The 21,395-nt window shown below is 44.0% G+C and overlaps 1 protein-coding gene across 2 annotated transcripts; it reads right to left on the bottom strand.

Moving 5' to 3' along the window:
* Positions 1-1,668: 1,668 nt before the first annotated feature.
* sin3aa (SIN3 transcription regulator family member Aa) lies at positions 1,669-20,296 on the bottom strand. 2 transcript variants are annotated; one of them, XM_086029658.1, is made up of 21 exons: positions 20,216-20,296; positions 15,910-16,129; positions 14,564-14,749; positions 14,247-14,353; positions 13,061-13,358; positions 11,250-11,498; positions 11,025-11,177; positions 9,836-9,991; positions 9,657-9,746; positions 9,091-9,209; positions 8,802-9,012; positions 7,859-7,975; positions 7,534-7,772; positions 7,265-7,448; positions 5,897-6,497; positions 4,933-5,102; positions 4,673-4,846; positions 4,249-4,341; positions 4,021-4,115; positions 3,682-3,874; positions 1,669-3,119 (listed from the first exon to the last, which is right to left on the bottom strand). In XM_086029658.1, exons 2-21 carry the CDS (start codon positions 16,099-16,101, stop codon positions 2,904-2,906), a joined length of 3,843 nt encoding a protein of 1,280 aa, XP_085885784.1. In that variant the 5' UTR covers positions 16,102-16,129; positions 20,216-20,296; the 3' UTR covers positions 1,669-2,903. The 2 variants fall into 2 exon arrangements, with proteins under 2 accessions (XP_085885784.1, XP_085885783.1); XM_086029657.1 differs by lacking the exon at positions 20,216-20,296 and adding an exon at positions 17,833-18,031.
* Between the last annotated feature and the right edge of the window lie 1,099 nt (positions 20,297-21,395).

Genomic DNA, 21,395 nt, shown 5'->3' with positions numbered 1-21,395 from the left:
CTTACTGTGCACTTATTCCACATTTTATTATACAGCTGAAGGTTTTATGGTGGCCATAGGTTGACTCCCTAATTATTTCTATGGAAGCACGCCTTCTGCGGGATATGAAAGGAACGTCCACCAATAAATAAATAATAACTAAATAAAAAAACAGCGATGACATCTACTTTTGCACAGTGCATGTTTGCCGTACAGCGGTATCCGAAGACATTTTTGGCAACATTCCCTAGTTTGTTATATTTGATGTTTTGTGCTCAGGCAGCCACAAAAAAAAACCACTACTTTGGCGCCATCTAGTGGAATCTTATTGATAGCATTTGTTGTCCTGCTTTGTGGACAATCCTTGAATGCAGCTTTTAAAAAGCCCAAAGTGAAAATTTGTTTCTGCTTCTCTCCCAATGCAGCTACTAATAGGACGTATAATCTACTTTCATGCCTTAATACAGTTTGTGTTGGCGCGCGCGTTTGTTTGTCACGTCACTTCATGCTAAGTGTCACGCTAAGTCATTTAGCGTGGGTGTCCATTAGTATTTGCGACAGTACAAGCGGGGGTTCATTATGTATGCAATATGGCCACAGTAAGAGTAATATTTTTTTTATGGATAATGTTACTGTTTCCAAAGAGAAGTTTCCACTACAACCAAGTAAAAACCCTTCATGTTAGTAGAGTGATTAGTTACCAGGTTTGCGTCACAGTTGAGAGGTTCTGGGTCCATACCGCATCTGTGGAATTGTTCCTCCGGGTACTCCAGCTTCCTCTCACATTCCAAAAACATTCACGTTAGGTTCAAGTGCAATAGAAATGGATGGATGAATCAAGTAAAATTACTCACCCCTTGAAGACACCATTCTGTTTTTGTTTTTTTTTTTAAAGATGGAAACTGTCAATAGGAATTAACAGAAATTGATGGGAGTAAAAAGGAATACGACTTTACAAAATGGAAGGTTGATTATTGCGTGAATGCTTATTCGGCCCGCTTTTTTGACGTGCATCCCACATAATACATCCGATTTGTACAGTTCCAATTTCAACATATTCCAAAAATCACGGTTTCCGGGCTATTATTTTCCTCAATACACATACGTAGAGTTTTCCCACAATTCAATATTTTACATGAAAATTTCCACATTCATTTCCAATGGGACAGACATTACACTTTCAATTCCAGCATCTCACACGCTTCAATACAATTGAGATTTGACATTGTTGAAGTCTTGAAGGGTTTAATTCCCACCTTGGGCAGTTTTCAGTCCAACTTTTTATTCATTTAATATTGCTCAATTTTATGTCATAATGGATGTTTGAATATCATATTATAAAAGTAATCAATAATTTCCCATCATTGAAATGCTTCAACCAGTGGCATTCGACATGGCGGTGACATTGTTTCACTTTTAACTGATTACTTTCAATGCAGAGAACCCAGGTTCGATTCGTGCATCAGAAATATTTCAGTCAAGCTTTTTTTTTTTTTTTTTTTTAACCAATTGAAATTAATCAGCACTCATCGTTCAGCATTTTCAGCATTCACACGCAATTTCTCCAGAAAATTCTCCAGTTTGCTTTAACTTCCGAGCAAAAATTTGAAACCGTATGCTGTGTAAAAAAGCAATGCAAACAAGTCAGGATCATATTGTGAAAGAAGGAAAAAAAGACAAGACATGAACAAAAGTCCATAGACATTTAATCATTGTAGGCTACAAATGTGTTTTTTATTATTACTTTAAATAATGTCTAAAGAAACGGACGAAGGACATGCTCGTGTGACTTTTCCAATATCAAAAATACAACTGGGAGGAGAGGTAAAGGGGCGGGGGGCCAGCAGAAATCTATCCAGGGTGTCGAAGGGGGTTGATAGGGGTCAAGGTTGGATGGTCGCAGTGCTTTTCTTTTCTTTTTCTCAGGTGAATTGAGAAGAAAATATATTTGTCATTCGTAAAAACAGAAAAACCTGGACACATTTCTACCCCCCCCCTTTTTTTTTTTTTTTTTTTTTTAAACTATGTAAATTAAAAAGAAGAAAAGACATTAAAGTACACACAAAGAGAGAGCGGGGGTCCTGGGGTCCGGTACAAGGTGGGACAAAAACAGCTCGTTTGTATCATCAAGTCCCTTTGGTAAAAACTGTTATAAATGTTGTCTTTCTCATCTCTCTTTCTTTGCTTGTTTGTTGTCTTTACATTCTAACAGTTAGCTTGGAAAGTTCTACTAACACAACAACACGCTTCGGTCTTAAAAAAAAGTCTGAGACTATTTACAGTGTATTTACAAGGTGTGGGTGTGTGTGACGTTTGGCGGTGGGCTTTTTATAGGTATTAAAACAAAACGTTGTCTTCCAGGGCGGCGAGGATGATGCATGTTAATAGAACTATATATAATATATATTATATATGTATATATGTACAACACATAGCTTTACAATGGTGCACTCTTGAGTCCAAACAGTGTTGTGAGGCGACGTGCTAGTTTGTGGCCTGACGACATTGTTTGGGGGGGCTCAGCCCGGAACCGGAAGTGAGTCGTGATTGGGCGTTCGTCTCCATCCAAAAATCTGGGAAGCTGTTCCTTGTTATTATTTTTTCCTGAATAAGTGCACTTGTCCAGCATGTCCGGGCTGGCTTGAAGAAATCCCTACTCCCCCCCCCCCCTCCGTGTCGGGATTGTGTGGACGGTGGAATGGTAAAGCGGCGTTTATTGTAGAAAAAAAGCGACGTTCACTTGGTGAGTGCTGGTGAGCGGGACGAGACCATTCCCGAGTTTTGGCACCCTTGACGGAGGAAATATGAGTAGGAAATGTGTTCCCAGCTAAAAACGCTGGTAAAAACTGGTAACCCCGCCACCGCTGGAGCAACACACGCATACCGCCTTAAAAACAAATTGCTTCCTGACCTGGAGCCGGTCGCTACGGGTTGTACTTGACGCGGTATTTGCTGACGTTGCGGAAGTGGAGGACCTCGGGCTGGCGCGTGGTGCTGCAGGGCAAAAGTCCGTCGCGGCCCTGGCCCATCAGCCACTTGTCGGTGTCGGCGGCCATGTCGGCGCTGACGTGCTCCTCGGCCCACGTCGCCAACCGCGCCTGGAAACGCTCGTGGAGGCGTGTGCTCACACGCTCGTGGGACTGTGGGTCGAGAAAAAAAAAACGGGAAAGGGGGGGGGGGGGGGGGGGGGGCGCGTTACGTTCGATTAGGGCTGCTCGGTTATGAAAAAAGTTGTAATTGTGATTATTTTTGGTAATAATTGAAATCACGATTATTCAAACGATCATTTATTTTTGGGTACAAAACAAGAACAAAAAATATAAAGACAAATAAATGTACCGGTAAGTAAGTTCCTTTTGGACCAAATAAAATTGATAACATTTGTTATTATAATTTTTTTTTTTTTTTTTTAAAGGTGCAAATGTATAAATTCAAGTATGATTTGCTTTTGTTGTATATAAATGAATATAATTTTTTTAACGATTATGCCAATTTTGTAATCGTCAAGCGTAATAATCCCAATTGTAATTGGATTTCGATTAACTGCACAGACCTACGCCCGATCATGTCACACTCTCACGCACACGCACGTTATTTTTGCACCTTCTACCTCTCTCTGATCATTTTTTCTGGCGCGCTCGTTCGCACCCATCCGACTGCCTCACTCACACACGGTGGCACGGCGTCAGACAGAGGCCCCACCTGGTGCGCTCGCATCAGCGCGGTGCGTCGGTACATGTAGTCCTCCGACTTGAAGACGTACACCATTTTGTAGGAGTTGAGCTTGAACATGCACTCCATCTTCTCCTTGTCCAGCGGCTTTTTGCCTCCCTCGCCGGACTCCTTGTCCAGCTGCTCGCGACACTTCTGGTACTGCCGGATCCGCCGGAGATTCCTGGCGACCACACGATTCATAGACGTGTCTCAAGGAGGGCTGCCACTAGCAAAATCATCTTTTCCTGATCACTTCTAATTAACCAACAATTGCTGTTTATTTGGCGCCCTGAAAATCCAAATGAAAGCGAGATGCGTGCGCCCCACCTGGGGAGGAAGACGGGCTTCTGGGCCAGATGTTCCCTCAGCTCGGGTGTGGTGGTGTCCGGGTTCAAGTAACGGCCGACGTAATCGGACCACCGCTGCAGACACAGAATGCGATGTTTTTTCGTTAATTTAACAAGAAGTCAACACAGCGGCACTTTGACGTCTGAATGTGTGCCCCCCCCCCCCCCCGAATAAAGTCAAGAGCCTTTTGCCAGCCATGTTTCTGACCTCTGCCTCCAGGGGCTCGTCAGAGTTCTCCTCATCGGTGTCGAGCAGCTCCAGCGTTAGTTGCACCAGGCCTCTGTTCCTTACAAACATCACCTAGAAGGAAACAAATGTAAAGGTGATGCCAGGTGACCTTTCCCACAGTGGCGTTTATTTTTAACCGCAGAGAGTACCAGGGGGCTATTTAGGGTAAGAGGTTTTTTTTTTTTTTCCCCCTGCCCAATTTGCTGACATGATGTTGGTGGACGTTACATAATTAATTGCGTGTCAACTTTTTGTGACGGTTGGTGTGCCCTAAGATTTATTTTTTCAAATGGAAACTATGTTCTTTGACCCAATAAAGTTTGTCAAAGACTGGACTGTGCTTGCTGGCGCCAAATAGCGCACTCCATTTTTTTTTTTTTTGTTTTTTTTTTCTTCTTCTTACCTTGAAGCAGTTCTCATCCGACATGAGCTGTTCTGCTTTGCGCTGGTAGGCGCCCTCCGAGGAGCTCCGGGAAGACAGCGTGGACATGGATCCCCCGCAGGCGCCGTTCGCGCTCTCGGCCAAGTAGAGGTCGGTCACCTGGACGCAGATCTCGTCGCTCACGATGTGCTGGAGCTACGGGCGGACGCGCAAGTACAGTATTGAATTGGGGGCGGGCAAAGTGAGCACGGGGTAATAACCGCAGCGGACGAGAAGCTCACCTGCCGGACGATGCTCTGTATGAGCTTGTCCATGGTGAAGGCGATGTACGCGTGAATGGTGAACATTTCCCTCAGCGAGTCCTCGTACTGCGAGGCCTCCATGTTGCCGTCAAGCAGGTTGCGGACCATCTCCAAGAAGGCCGAGTAGTAAACCTCCACGTCGATGTCCACTAGCGGGAGATTAATGACACGCAAATATTACTTACGCTTTAATTTAAGAAGCGGTGACGGGCACAATACACATTTTCAGATTGTATGGAACTGTTGCTGATTAATAGTGTCTTGAAGCAATCGAGGCAAAATGTCGGGTACGATTTGGCTACAACCAGCAGTGACAATGCCTCAGTTTCAGAACAAGATGATGTCATCTGCAGGAAGTTAATGGAGCAAAATGTTTGTATTAACCCCGAGGATGTCCAATCAAAATCAACAAAAGACCGATTTTCTAGGGTTGGGAACAATAATCGTTTTTTCGATGCATCGTTCGGCGCATTAAAAGATTCTGAATCGATTCATAGGTATTAATAATCGATATTTAAAGTTTAACTAAAAAAACGAAGAGCTTGCGCGAGCGATTACTTGCGTTTGTATGTCAGACATCTGCGCTAGGCTAAGCTAATACGTGATGGCGGAACAAGCAAACCCTCAAAGTGTGAAATATAAATCCGTGCTCTTCCTTGAGATTTTTGTTTTAATAAAAGTTACCAGTGTTTTACATGGACTAATAAAATGTAAGCCAACGTAGTGGTGCACCGGAATCGCAATCGAATCGAATCATAGGCCTCTGAATCGAAATGAAATCGAATTGTGGGCCTCTGAATCGGCTCGAATCGTGAGGTACCCATAGATTCCCACCACTGCAATTTTCAGTCGACATCAGAATCTTAGCCCGTTTTATTGCCGTTTCTCCTTCCGGCGCACCTGTGAACTCTTGGCATTCCAACCACAACACCTTGTTACTCACTGGGCTCCTTGAGTCTCAGCTGGATGGCCGGGTTGTCGTTCTTATCCTTCTTGAGTCCGAGGACTTCGCGCTCCCATTCCCGTTCGCGCACGTCCTCCTCGATCTGCCGCTCGGCCTGCCAGTAGAGGCGCAGGAGTCGCGAGCACAGCGTGTGGTGCAAGCGCAGGAAGATGTACCAGTTGTTGTTGACATAGAAGAGGTTGTAGGCGTCGTCGCAGCCGCGCAGCTTCTGGGCCGCCGTGCTGCTGAACAGCAGCTTGGACTTGGACGGGCTGCCGGCGCCGCCGGCGCCGCCGGGCACGCCGTTGTGCTTCTTTGAGGGGACGCCCTCCTCGACATCCATCTCCTCGTCCTCCTCCTCCTCCTCTTCCTCCTCCACCTCGGAGAGCTCGCCGCGCTGGGCGAACAGCAAGTCGGGGACAAAGTGATACATGATCTGCTTGATCTTGTACTTGTCTTCTTTCTGAATGCCCGTCTGGCGTTTGACGTGGTGGATGATGAGGGCCGCAGCGTCCTCCAGGATCTGACGGTCCTCATACGCCCGGGTCAGGTGGGGGCCGGCGGTCGGGCTGCCGTTCTCCTCAGACGCCTGCTCTTGGCGCTGCACGGGGCAAAAACATTCAACTTTAGTCTGAACTACACACCAGAAAAGGGGCGCAAGGGGTATGCAGTACACGCTATACATTTGGCCTGCAGTAGGGATTTGGACTCTACTGACCAATCGCGATAGCACTTGTTGATGATGTCATCATATGTGTCTCGGCGTGACAATGCCCTCCAGTGTGTCACGTTGTGCGAGCGCGTTATTTATGCTAGTGCGCTAGCTCGTACTATTGATGAGCCTCATGTGAAGGTGATTTGTTTGGGTTGAAAAATGTAACTACTAAAGACAGTTTATGGAACATGGGCGCATGACTGCGTACATACTAAAAGTATGGTGTTGATGCTTCATGATCCTCTCTGTTTTAAGTAGTTTGCCACCGTCTTGTGGGATCGATACACAATTACAACGTCTTTTATGCGGCCTCAGTTATTTGTGGATTATCGCAACCCCAGGCAGCGCGTTGTCACTTTCTCATGCGACTAGAAGGATTTTTGTCTAGTCCGAAATCTATGGCAGTTGAGTGCTGGTAACTAGTGTTGTGAGTAACATGTTTCAAAACTAAATTACTTTGTTTTTTTTTAGTTATATCATTAATTAAAGGCATTACTGATAAATGTGGTCTCATCTGTCAATTAAAACTTTTTTGAGTGACAAATGATGCTTGTCAAGTTAATTATTTGAGAGAAATGAGAATGATTTGAACGCAAAAATAAATAAATAAATAAATAAATAAATAAATAAATAAAAAGGGGCAGAAGGCTTACTTCATCATAGATGCTTTCGATTTCGTTGAGCAGGGACTTGGAGCGCAGCACTTTTGTGTCGTTCTGCTTGAAGTTAATGCCTTGATGGTCCAGAGACTTGAGGTAATACTTCTCGTTCTGCTCCCGCCAGATCTTATTAAAACCTCGCTGGGCTTCCCGCCACTCCTCCTCCTTGGTCTTTAGCCTGGGTAGTGCGAGGGACCGTTACTGAATGAAAAATGTGGTTTTATTAAAACACAAAGTGCTCGCCCGCCTGGTCCGACACGCACCTCTTTAAAACAATGGGGACGGAAACAGCCGGGTTCTTCTTCAGGCCGTCGATAATGTCCGGGGCTTTATCGCTGTATATCCTCTGGATGGCTTTTCGGTGCACCACCTCAGAGGAACCGCCCAGCGTGTTGTCCAAGCGGAATTTGGCCTGCTCCTCCGCCGACATCCGCGATATCTTCCGCTGCACGGACTCCAGGACTCGGATGGTCGCCAGGTTGGTTTCCAGCACCACGTCCAACTGGAAGGAGGAAAACAAACATTTGCTTTGGTCTTGATCAGTGCTCACGCGCGATGTGTGATCCCACCCCACAAGAAATCACTCACCTCAAAGCGCTCATCCTCGCACCTGTAGATGTGCTCCTCGTACTGCGTCTTTTTGGAGCTGACAAAGGTGGAGTCCTCGGACCAGGAGGGCAAGGACACCCAGGTGTCGTTTAGTACCTGAAGCCACCCAGAACAAACAATGTCAAGGGGTTTGAGGTTGATGCCTGTACACCTTTACTAAAAGTAGGGATAGACCGATTATATGCCGATATTCGGCATTTTGACTAATATCGCTATCTGCCTTTAAAAAAAAAAAAAAAAAAAAAAAAAAAAAAAGAAAAATCGGACAGCTGATAATAAATCAATTCAAAACCGTGTTAACTTCATGGAACTATTTATTTGAATTTTTAGTTCATTTTATAAGAGATTCTACTGAACCTGGGAAGAGTCTGAACCTTTTGTTTTTGTTTGAAATCAAAACAAATAAGTGAAATTTTAACATTTGTCAATTTGAAATTTTGGAGAACTTTATTTACTGTAGAAAACCATAGGGAGCTATTGTTTAAGTTTTCATTTAATTTTTTAAGACATGCTGATGATGCTGAGAGGTCCCTGAACACTTACAACATAGATATATATTGTCAAAAATGCATAATAATGATAAAAACAATCAACATTGTGTAAATCTGAAAAATTATTCAATAAATGTGCTTAAAAACAAAGTTATGTTTTTTTGTTGTTGTTTTTTTTTTTTTAGATTTTGACGTCAATATTCTCTTTTTTACTAAAAATGAATATCGGCTCCAAATATCGGTCACCTGCCGCCTTGACTACAAACCAGTATCGATCTTCAAAAAAACCTTATCGGTATATCTCTAACTAAAAGTGTTATGATGCTAACTGTTTGGACTCTAAAGTCGATAAGCAAAATGTGGTTGACCTGTGCGATCTCACAGAACTAAAGAGGATGATTTCGACTCCTTTGCACCACTGCTGCTCTCACCTCTTTACAAAGTGGCGTTCTCCCAGTGCATTTGGGCTGCTGGTAGCTTTTGGGCAGTGCTCTGTAACTGGAGCCGAGCCTTTTGCATGACGCGTAGTCAATCTCCATGGCGATGCCCTCGGTGGCCCGCTCCTTGGGGTACGGCTCCAAGTGGGACATTTCCCGGTACCCCAGGAAGTTTTTGAACCAGGTGAACAGCTCTGGGAATTTCCTGGAGTGACGGTTGGGACGGCTGGGTCAGAGACAAGCGGCAACGTGACGGCTAAGAATCTAAATGCCCAGCACTCACCCAAGGAAGGGCAGCACCAGCTGCACCAGCTCAGCCCGGGAGATCACCTCCTGATTGAAGATGACCAGACATCGCAAGAAGTTATCGTAGGCCTCCGCACTCCGCAAGGCTTTGCGCACCTTCCATGAGAAACACATTTGCAAATTTACGACCCAAGCAAACACATCCATCAATTTGTCTTTGGCAAATATATGGCACGTAGGCTGTATACCGGTCGAGTAATTGACAATATTTTTTTCCAGATGAATACAATACATCGAAAGAACACTTTTCAAGATATTGCCATAGGCTACATTTATTAATGGCAATAATCATAAATCCTACATTCAGAACTGCGAGTGAGGTCGGTGCGATGGGGGAAAAAATAAATAAAAAAATACAAAATCTGTTGCTCCGTTGAGAACCAGACCAAAATACTGATGCGCACGCCTGACTGTCGAAAATTCGTGAACGGATAAAAACTAAGTGGATTTTGTATTTCTTTGCATTAGATAAATCTAAATCAATGTTTAAAAAGAAAAACACGTTTTAAAAAAAAAAACAGGCAGAACAAAATGGAAACATACCTTCTCAAAGAACAGCGACTCGGTTCCGACTCCATGCTTGCTGGCCTCGGCCATGGACGAATCTTTCAAACTCAGTAACTTGGGCTTCTTCTATTTTAGTAACGTACAAAAAGAGGCACTTGAAGGACAAAACCATCTCCCGAGTGAAACGGAACAGAATAAATGGACGTTTTGCATACCTTGATAGGGGGCGTGGCTCCGGGAGCAGAATGCCGGCGGATCTGGCAGCCATTCTGATTGGGCCTCTGCTTGTTGTTGAGCTGCAGCTTCTTGGCGGTGCCGCCGTGATCGTTCCGTACCGACTCGGCCTTCTCGGCTGTCGTCTTGCTCAACAGCTGAGTGGAATGGAGGCGTTTAGACAACTAGCGTACCATAGGACTGGGTAGAGAGGAATGTAAACCCCCGCAATATATGGTGACTCACTCTAGTTTCTAAATGACGGCTAGTAGCCAAGTAAAAGCCATCAGCCTGTTTAGGGCCATCACGAGGTTTCCACTTCCTGATTTTATTCCAATTCTGGTTGACTTAAGGACCACTGAGTAAAACATGTGACGTTAGCTTCGCTCAGTGATTACCAACCAGTGTATTGCGAGAGTTGATTAGGTGCGCCGCGGGAAGTCACACAATTTCTCTTTATTTGTATAAAAATTATTTACTCTAAATACTGTATCTCAACTCATTTATCCAGGCCAACAAGGTATAGTAACAATTCAATGCTTTTCCACTAGATGGCGTAAGGTTCAGTTAACTTTTGTATCCAACTGTTGCCATTCATATGACAGAATGTCGGTTTTGTCATCAAAATTCAACACAGAACAGGCCCCTAATGACAACATGAACACATTTGTAACATTTTTAAATGATTAAAAGGAAGTCAACCCCCACAAATTCTTTGCACTAATATGTTCTATTCCAAATAGGGCATTCTGATTGATATTGTGTTTGTGGAATATGAGCTAAGAAGCATAATGCACTCGTTTTTAGCCATCTCAGGGGGCGGCCATTTTGTCACTTGCCGTCGACTGAAAATGACATTACAGTTGCTCAGTCAACGACCAATCACGGCACACCTGTTTTCTAAATATTTTCAATAAATCTGCAAAAAAAAAAATCAAACCCCCCAAAAATTATTCTACTTTATGGATGGTTGTACGTAGAATTTTATGCACCCTCCCCTAATGGCTCGCTCTTATTGTTAAATGAGTCAGCAGTGACATTTTTCAGTGTAGAAAAATGATCGCCGCACAATGGCAAATAATCCACGAAATACAATTAAAAAAAAATCTGCGATATAGTGGGACCAGGAAAAGCGAAATTGCGATATGGACAACTGTATATTAGCATGGAACAAATTCAAGTGTCGCTCACCACTGAGCTGTTGGCGTCTGGAAGAAACTGTCCAAACTCTGAGAGCAGGTCATCTTGGTTCTTGAAGAGCCGGGCAACCTGAGCGTAGACCTCTTGCTCCGTCAAGGCCGGCGTGTAGTTCCCCCCAGCCTCCTTGGCGTTCCGTTGCTCCTTCTGCAATATATAACGCATGATCATGAAAGCTGAATTTCCCCGGAAGCCTGACGGCGAGTTCCTCCCGCTGACCTGGTACGTGTGCAGGATCTCCAAAAAGGCTTTGTAGATGTTGGGCTGACCCTGGAAGCGGTTCTTGATCTTGTTGACGTAGTTGATGGCGTGGTTGAACTCCACCGGCTGGTTGTTCTGCGCCGGCAGGCCGGCGGGCATCCCGGCGAGCGGCGGGTGGAGCGGCACGGGCGGGGAGCGCGGCGCGGTGTACGCCGGGATGGACGGGCTGCTCTGGCTGCCCGGCGTCGGCGCCTGGGGCTGGGGGGGCTGCGAGGAGGGACACAGCATGATGGTCAATTGGGGAAATTTTCGGGCAATCCGCAGCCGTGGCGCATATTTGCTAGTGTGCGCCGACAGTGGAAGCACGTAATGTGTCATTACGCGGAGACCGCCCACCTCGGCCACACAAGTAAGCGTGACAGTAACTCATAAAAAAAATAAAAGAAGAACAGAATGTACGCTGCAAAATGAGCTACGTCTTGGTCTTTGAGCAAGGTGGCTTTCATATACCCATATCTCCCTCCCTCCCAAGATTTTTCACACCATCAAAGGGTAAGTATTTCTAGAAAATGCATCTCAAAAAAATGATTGTGCATTTCAGAGGTTTGTGTTGGCAATAGTGAGGGCCTGAAAACAGATTATTTCCTTTTCCATTCATTCCTATTGGATTCATGATTTAGAAACTAGAACAAATCACAGAAGGGCTTGTGTTGAGAGCAATGTTCCCGAAACTTTATAGAATGCTCATCATTTACGAGGTACGGTACGAGGTAAAGTATATTGCTCCACCACTGTTTTGCGATTTGAAGATGTATCTATTTCCTGAGTTTTGGGGGAACCTATCCGCCGAGTCGCAACGTCTTTAGGCATCTTGGTTCCAAGGAACTGTTGCAGTGACCGGAGGAGCGGAGGTTTGACAAATGTAGCGCATTGGCGCCATCTCGGATGTGTCCAAGCAGTAACAACTCTCCAGTAAAACTTCTCGGACCTCCTAGGTTAAGAGTTGTTCAAAGCCCTGCCTAATAGAAATGCAAAACTACTTTTTATTTAGACGAGAGATATAGAAAAATAGAATGCAGCAACTATTTTCTATGAATCTCTGCCAATGTTTACATTTTCAAATGACGACTTCTACAATACTCTGAGAAAAGCACAATGTCCCATCATGGATGAGCTATTTTTGGACGCTAACATGGTCCTTGACGGTACCACTGGGTTAAACAAAAGTAGTGAACCGCGATTAGACAGGGAAACAGGGCCTGCAACTATCAAATATTTTCAGAAATGATTCCATCGATTCATCGGACAAAAATCGATTTTGCATTATTTAACAACAAAATGCATACACACGGTTCAGGTATTATTGTTGTCCACTTAGGGTCACCATCCGCACGTTCCACGCTATAATATTTGTGACTTTGAGTGCGTGTGGCTTTAAAAGGCGGCACCTGCTGTGGTGAGTGACGTGGGAGGCAGCAAATGAGAAGGTAATGTTACTTGTTGTGAGCTCAGGGAAGCGGCTGGCTGCTAACTGTTTGACAGTCTGTGTGTTGAATGTAGACATATTGCACTTTTTTTTTCTTGCGTGAAATAATTCCAAACATCAGACAATCTTTGCCTTTTACAGACTTTTTCCTCATTATGAACTCATTTGTACCCTGAGTGGCGCATGAGTCTGCAGTACCATTAGCCTGTGTGGAAAGATCATCACCGCGAGGCTTCGAGGCAAATATTTTTGCTTTGACTTTTCTTGTCATCGAATTATTGAAAAGATCCAACTCATCGTTTCAGCCCTAAGGAACACTGCAGTGGGAAATGTCATAACTCACTTTGCTCATCTTGGCTGGGACGGGCTGCGTGAGGAGGGCCGGCGCGCTGGTGGTGGCGGTGGGCGGCGCCTGGGCAGGGTGTTGGGTGCTGGGCGCACCCGTGATGGGGATGTTCTGCACCGAAATGCCGTGCGGGGTGATGTGGTGGATCTGGCCGGGCGTCGTCACGTTGACCAGGTCATTTGTCTGCACCTCGATCTTGTAGCCGGGCGGCAGGAAGGTGTTGAAGCCCATGATGAGGTCGGGGTGTCCTTTGAAGAGCTGTGACACCCGGCTGATGACGCCGGGGGTGTCGATGCTGGCGACGTGAACACAAGCGGGGGGGGGGGGGGGTCAATTGTTGGGATATTATCGCTTTTGCTGTAGTATACGGAATGCAGAGAATGTACTCCAGGGATGGGCAACTGCCGGCCCACAGGCCGAATGCAGCCACACTCTGAGTAGGCCCTTGATTATCACCCCCCCCCCAAAAAAAGTTTATTTACTCATTCTTTTTTTTTTTTAACCACCGACGATTCTTCACAGTCCTGTGGAAAAAAAACAGGAAACAGCCCCAAAAATATATTGAAAAAAAAACAAAAAAAAAGGAGAAAAATCGGCGAACATACAAATCCACATGCATTTTACAAACATTTTGCGGTCTGCTTATCGCCTTCGGTCTGAAGGGGGGTACCCTTCCACCGTCCATCTGTCCACCTTTTTGTCCGGCAGGACAGGATCGGCCGGTCTGCCTGTCATTGTAAACGGACTTCCATTAGTGTTCCGTCTAGCAATTTCGACCAAATTGGATTGACGGACCGGCCCGTCTCATAGGCGGAATGTCCAGCTCAGGTTTTAAGTTGTAATATCACCAATCACCACTAGAGGGCAGACATGTCTAAGTTGCGCTTACACTGGGTCTCATACGGCCCTGCACTACCAGGGGTTAGCATTCGTCTATGCTTAAGTCGAGAACGGACTTTACCGGTGTCATGTCACACGTAGGTGCCCTGACACGCAGCCAAACAAAGGAAAAAAAATCACAAATAAAACAGTGTTGTATACCTTTAGGTCCTACAGATGCAATGACGTGCCCCAATTTGTTTTTATTTCACCGATCACCACGCTGATGAAAAATTGTGGCCCCCTCCAGCATTTAAGTTGCCCATCCCTCAGGTATACCTTACTGCTGTTAAAGCGTGCTCACCTTTGAGACTTGAACTCTTTCATGATGTCCAGGAAGTCGTTGTAAACCTGAGGCTGGTTCCCAAACTGCAACTTGACTTGGTCCAAGTACGACAACGCATCCTCCACCTATGGAAGACAAGAACAAAGGAAAAATGAAAGGGCGAAAGTTACTGCATTTCCGCGTTAGCAAATGAATGTCTCAGTCGCTCTGGACAAACTTGTTGTTTGAAAGAATGACATTTTCTATTCAAACTGAATTCCCTACCTTGGAGTTCTCTCTCCACTTGCACACACTCACCATCACTCAGTCGGCTGGAAAAGGCGGCGCAGACTGACCTTGAGCCGCTGAAACTGCTGCTGGCCCTGCGCCGAGGCCTGAGGCGCAGCCGCGTGGCTGTGTGCCGGCATGACCGGGGGCCCGTGCGATTGGACGGCGGCGGCGCTGTGGTGGTGAGACCCCCCGTGGACGGCCGGGCTCGGCGCGTGCCCGTGGCCGCCGCTGTTCTGAGCCACCGTGGGAACCTGTGGAAAAACAACAACACCTGTGATTTCACACAAAACACGCACGTCTCTTGTCGCTAACAAGTGATAAAAGTACACATCAGTTCTACAGCAGAACTAATACGATGACGTTTGTGTACGCTCTCTGAGCCTCATTTGTCAATGTGATCTCAAAGCCTGCTTTTAAAGTGGAGTCTTGCATGCGTCACTCGTTTCTTATTTGCAGAGTTCAAACACCTGTTCCAAGTAAAAATTCACGCGCATACAAGATTGGGTTTCCCGCTGATTCAGTAGCATGTGGTAACTTAACACATCTACTTGACAACAAAGATTGTAGAAAGTGAACACCCCTGTTACAGCTGGTTTTCCATCTCATACCACCACCTTATTGTACAATGTACTTTGCTTAACACACTTTATCCAGATTTACTCTTCTAAAGACCGTACAGCTCATATTATTTTAGGAAAAAAAATGGTTTGGAATGCAAAGGAATGAATGAATGGATGAATGAATGAACGAGCACTGCTTTTGCAAATTATAAAAGGGATCCATGTTTTTGGCAATGATGTAACACGATTGATTCCATGGTTACCTTCTTATGGCTGACACCAGACTTTTTTTTTTTTGGTGCAAATGCTCGCAGGAAGTTAAGATGAGGAATTTTGGAACTATTACAGTATTGTTAATTGCTTCTGTTTTTTTCACTACACATAATCGGCAGTGTATCAGAAGCTCATCATAACTCAAATTTTGGATCCCAACACAGACACACACACTCAAAATGAGCATGCGACAGTTTGGAACTCAAAAAAATCAGATGTCACAGTACCACTGTACTTGAATGAAATACAAAATTAAATATATTTCACTCAACTATATTTAGGGTCCCTATTACGGGCAAACCTTGAATTTTGTAAATAGCTGGTTTATTTCCATTCATTCTCACAAATTCCAATTCATTCCCAAGGAAAGTTTCAAAGAATCCTTCAACTTTACCACCCTAAAAACGGCTGACTTATTTTTACACCAATATGATAGTTTAGAATGTAAAAATGTTAAAACATTGCATCAGCAATTTAGGGAGGTTTTTATTTTGGAACATGATTGTATAGAGGGTCAGACATTAAATATCCATTCTCTTTGACAGTGTAACAAGCTTTTTTTTTTTTTTTTTGCATACTTGGTATCCTTGCGGGACCGAGTACTGGACGCCTGAGGTGGGCTGCATGTTGTCGGGCAAGGCCTCGTACACTGCCGGCGGCGCCGGTGCCGGGGCCAGGACACGGTGCTGGAAGGTCTCGGCGTTGCCCGGGAGGCGCCGCTGCTGGGACGCAAAAACCGTTTCCTGATCCTCCAGTCGCCGCTTCATCATGAACTCATACTCAACGGAGCTGAGAGACCTGCGAGGGACATGGGGGAGAAACCATGAGTTGAGACTCGAGCTCTGGGTGTTGCTTTTGAGCCTTTCTTTTTAAAAACCTTCACTTGGAGCTGCATGATATAGTCACAACATACCAGACAGATCTGCATGCAAAACGTCATACTGGCTGAGAAGAAGGTGTGGTGGTTTGGGGCAAAGAGGGACCTTTTGCATTTCTCTTATGTGCATTTTGTGGTGTTAAGTACTTACACATTTGAATGCCAACATGATAGAACGTGTGGTCTCTCTTTTTTAATTAATATATGAAAAAAAAGATGCCATACGACCGAGCTTAATGAAATGTAGCTTGAATAAACAACAAGCATTATTGTGGAAACCCAGAAATTGTGGAGTTGAGCTTTTTTTTCGGACTTCACCACACGAATTTGAAATGTTGCATTATGTAGTATAAAAGTAAATTGTTACAGTTTCGTTTCGCAGTACATTTGTACCTCAGGACAATTTTGTTGCTTTGTGGTCGTTAAAAATTAACTAAATAACCCAATACCAATTTCCCATGACAAAAATCCCGACATTTACTGGGAAATGATTCACCCCTTTGGAACCCAAGTAAAAATTAATTCAAACTTCTGTACTTCGGTAAGCGAGTACTTCTGCCACCAGGTGAAGCTAAACCCATTTTGTGAAGTTCCACGAGCGTCGCTAACAATGAATTGAACGGTACCAAAGTCAGTAAAAGGGGTGTTGAACAGTTTTATCCCCCACAAGGCGACATTTTAAGCACTCTTGTGTCTCCTTTTGTAATGACAGTTGAGTACAAACACACATTCGCTGTGGCCAATCACGGCTACCCACCCGCTACGTCACCGAAGCAACAAACGTGTGGGAGTCGCTCTGCCATTTACAACTTCCCCAATCTACCACGATTCCCCACGAAAATAAGATCATTAATTGAGTGGTTTCAAGTCGTAAATGTGCAACTTGATTTGAAAGGCACGCACGCTGCAACATGTCAACTACCAACTTGAAACTAGCTTAGCCTAGCGTCGCTCGACCGCAAACCCTCGCTACGCGGAGGAGGCGGCGGAATTGTGGACAGAAATACTGTTAATTGCACCAAACAAATTGAAAAAATATATATATTATGAAAGTCTTATTTGTGAGGTGCATGGAAGACCTGAGCCCCCTCGCGGCAGCACCCCGCCCCGCATTTTACGCGAGGCCCCACAAGCACCGAGCTCGAGTTCTAAACGTGGCCGCCATTTGGTGGAGCAAGTGCGGTAGAAGAGATCCCGCCGAGGCGCGCCACGTCGACGGAGGTAAGCGCGACATAAACCTACAGAAAAAGTCATCGACTCGCCGGTTCATTCGCGTGGGCATGGGGGTTCTTTATTGGAGTCTACTTCTCCCCGTTAACTTGCTGTGTTGCGAGAGTGGGGGGGTGTTTCACGGTGTTAGCTGATAGCTAATGTAAACAACATGAGGAGCCCCGACTCCGAGGGACGTCCGGAGGGGGCGAACAGGGAAGCACACGCGACTAACTAGGAGCGTTGCTAAAGCATCCACTCGCGATTGTTTCGAGGGATTAGGCCCAGTTTGAATCACAATAGACGTCATTTGGTGTGTTTAGCGTGTTTTTGTTTCTTTTTTCGCGACAGACTGCTGGGGATCTTGGCGGCTAGCCGCGTTAGCTCACTGAATGAATTTCCAAGCTGAACTCACCCCTCTCCTTTAAGTTCGCCGACGGGCTACAGTAATCCGTTCGGCGGGGTTTAACCACGATACCTCCAGCCGGGGTGCAGTCCGAAGCGATCGGCGTGTCAAACGCGACTTCTTCCGCGCTGTGTATTGCAAAAGAAAAACAAAAACAAGAGGGGATGTGGAGCTGTAAAGTGTGTGGGGGGGAGATCTTCCCGGACAATCTCCGTTAGGTTAGCTTGTGGGCGGGGGCGTGCCGGCTGGTGTAACCACGCCTCCGTGGTGGGTTGCTATAGGGTAATTCAGAGAGAGGTCGACGTGCAGGGGCGGGTTGGCTCCTCCGAATTGGCTGTTGGAGCTGTCAATCGATGATGGAGCTCGCGGACGAGGGAGCTCTCCCATTTTGACTGGGAGCGCGACAACGGCTGAGGCAAAACAAAATAGTTTGCTGTCACTTGTTTTCGCATTAAATACACCTTGCGAGGCTTTTTATTTTTGGGGTTTGGTAAGTCTTCATTTTGTGTGTGTGTGTGTGTTTAGTTATTGAATTTTAGTCCAACTGCTTCTTTGTTTAAATGACATATTTTACGAAAATGCCTACTGTTTTAAGAATAAAGTTTGGAATATAACTAAAACTTGCTAAACTGTAGACTGTATAATAATAAATAATAATAAAATAATAAAACTGTATTTCGAAAGAAAAAATGTAGGTTTTGGAAAAAAAATCACAGTACTATGGGATAATAAAGTTGCATTCTTACGAGATGAAAACTTGCAATGTTTGTGAGAACCGCAAATCCCAAATTTACTATTAAAAATGTAATATTCTGAGAACCCCCCCCAAAAAAAATTCAAGTGTATAAAAATCCTACCACTATGAAAATAAGGCTGCGATATTACAAGAAAAAACAAACTTCAAACGGTATGAGAAGTGAAAATCCTAAATTTACTGGTAAAAGGGTTAGTTGTTGAATTTTGTTGAAAATTTGTAATATCAAGGCATAAATATAGTAATATCATGATAATTAAGTTGTAATATTACAAGTAAAATGAACTACTATGAGAAACGAAAACTTACATTTCGAGATAAAACAGTCATTCTAATTTATAAAAATCTTAATATGAGAATAACATTTTAATTTTACAATAATACTTGAAAAAAAATCAAAATATGAGAGTATTGTAGAGCAGGGATATTTGGCTACAAGAAAAACTTGAAAAGTTATAAGAAACAAAAAATCCCAGGATTTTTAAATCATATTTTGAGATTTAAAAAACAGTTATTTCATTCTAGTCTATAAAATCCTGATGGATGGATGGATGAGAGAGAGAGAGAATAAAGTTGTAATATGAAAAGGAAAAAACACTTTAAAAAGCCACACGTTAAGAGAATATGGTTGTAATATTACAAGAACTTGACATGGCTGAAGTTGTACTCTTAGGGGAAAAAAAGTAATTTCACGAGGATATGTTCATAATTTTGTGAGGAAAGTCTTCATTTTCAGAACGAAACACAACATCGTGTAATAAAACAATCTCGTGCCGAAAGTGCCTCGACAAAACATTTGCTGGAGATTTTCGCATGACACTTGAATCGCTTTTCGGTCAGCCTTTTCCGGATTAAACCCCGCCCCTTTTGAGAAAAGCCCCAGCCAATCAGGTCGCTAGCTGGCTGTTAAAGCATCGCCCACGATAGGCGGAGCTTTAAACGCCAGCCCGGGATTCCTCCTCTGTCCTCCGCACCCCCCCCCTTTTTTTTTTTTTTTTTTTTTTAAAGCTCTCCCAAAGCTAAGAATGGGATAGGACGCGACAAATGTCCATTCGTCAGAAAACACACACGCACCGTCGAAGAAAACGGGCATTTATTTGTTAGCCGTTTTGTGCGTGTCACATGTCGCCTTTTGTTGTTAGACGGTGCTCGGTCGAAGCGCCGAACAAAAGGGGCTCCCTTCCGGAACAATGCGAAAGTCATACGGCAGCTGCACGACGTCGCTGGCGCATTCAAAACAGCAGGCTAATTTTTTGGCTCATTTTCTCTGATCGTATAGCGTCAAAAATGTCGAAGCACAACACAACAACACGTACTCCTCCCCTCTACACACACGTCCCCTCCTTCTTCCATTTGCAAACATGCTCGATTGACCGTCAAAACAGAGCAAAACGCCTCGCGTTGTGTTTATCTGCTAATATATAAAACAAAACAAAAAGCGCCATTACGGCACTGTCTAGTACACTGTACGTTACGTCTGCACACACAAACACACACATGAAAAGAAAAAAAAAGCATCCAAGCATGCGATCATCTGCCCAACACAAACGCTCCAAACGCCGTTCGCGTCTTCGCCATCAACAAGCCATGCAAAGTGCACTGGTGGGTTTTAAAATGGTTGACTTTGGGGTTACATACCCAGCAGGGATTAAGAAGAGACTCCGTACTCCTGACGTTATTCGTGTTTGGAACAAAATAGTTGGGGCACGCCCCCCTCCACCCTCGTCTGCCCCCCCCCCGTGTTGGCATTGGCGAGCGTCACATTGAGCGTCACCGGGTTTGAAGAGCACCCGCTAAAATACACGCACACACACCCTCAATACAATGCAGAAAATCTGCTAACTTTATACTAACATACAATGAAAAACGCCATAGACAGGCTAATGAGACTAGCCGATGTCACGGTACTTATCAAGCATTGGGCAACTTATTTGAACACAAATGGTGCAGCAACGCACGTATACTAATACATTACTCACAGGCATATTCTTTATCCTCCGTCAAAAACGACTAATATTCGGCCTTCTTCTGTGGTCCATAATCAAATCTATGTGTAGTATGTCTTAAATGTATTTATTATACTTCCCTAGGTGGCCATGGCACACACACCAGGCACACAACTGCCATTGAATTAATGCATGAAATGGTGGACAAACTGTTGAAATGCTAAAAAAAAAAAACCCAAACACTAGGTAATATTTCAAGTACAATGTCAACCACTTTCAGCTTGTCCCTTCATGCGAGTCTTGATTAAAAAGTCATAATTTGTTGATGTAGAATGAAAGTAATGACCAACAATCAGAAAAAAGTGGGAGCGCACAGCTATAATATTTAATTAAAAAAAAAATGCAATGTTACAAACAAAATTGTAATTTTGTAAAAACAGTTTGAGGATAAAGTTAAAATATTTAAAAACAAAATCCACATTTTGATGAGATTAAATTTGTAACATTACGAGAAAAACAAGTAATTTGACGAGAATTTTTTTTTTGTAATTTTCAGAGAATAAAAAAGCAATATTTTTGAGCACAAAAAGATAATCCTTAAAAAGAAAGTCACAATTTTGAAAGAGTCTTAATTTTGGAAAAAGAAAACAAATGTGAGGAAAAATATTTAGGGTTAAATTTATGAGAACAAAGTTTTAATATGTGAAAAGAAAATGAAATGTGAGAATAAAGTTGTAATATTTCAAGAATATAATCAAAAATCTACATTTTCAAATTCTGTGAGGGGAAAACAAGTCACATTTTCAGCTACTTTTACGCAATAAAAGAACAAAAATAAAATGAAACTGAACAAAAAAGGAGAATTTTAAAAA

This window comes from Filicampus tigris, chromosome 4 (genome assembly GCF_054856515.1).
Source record: "Filicampus tigris isolate MCC_2025a chromosome 4, RoL_Ftig_1.0, whole genome shotgun sequence".
Classification (NCBI taxonomy): domain Eukaryota; kingdom Metazoa; phylum Chordata; class Actinopteri; order Syngnathiformes; family Syngnathidae; genus Filicampus; species Filicampus tigris.
Note: the sequence above shows the minus strand (reverse complement) of the source record. Positions and strands in the feature narration are given on the sequence as shown.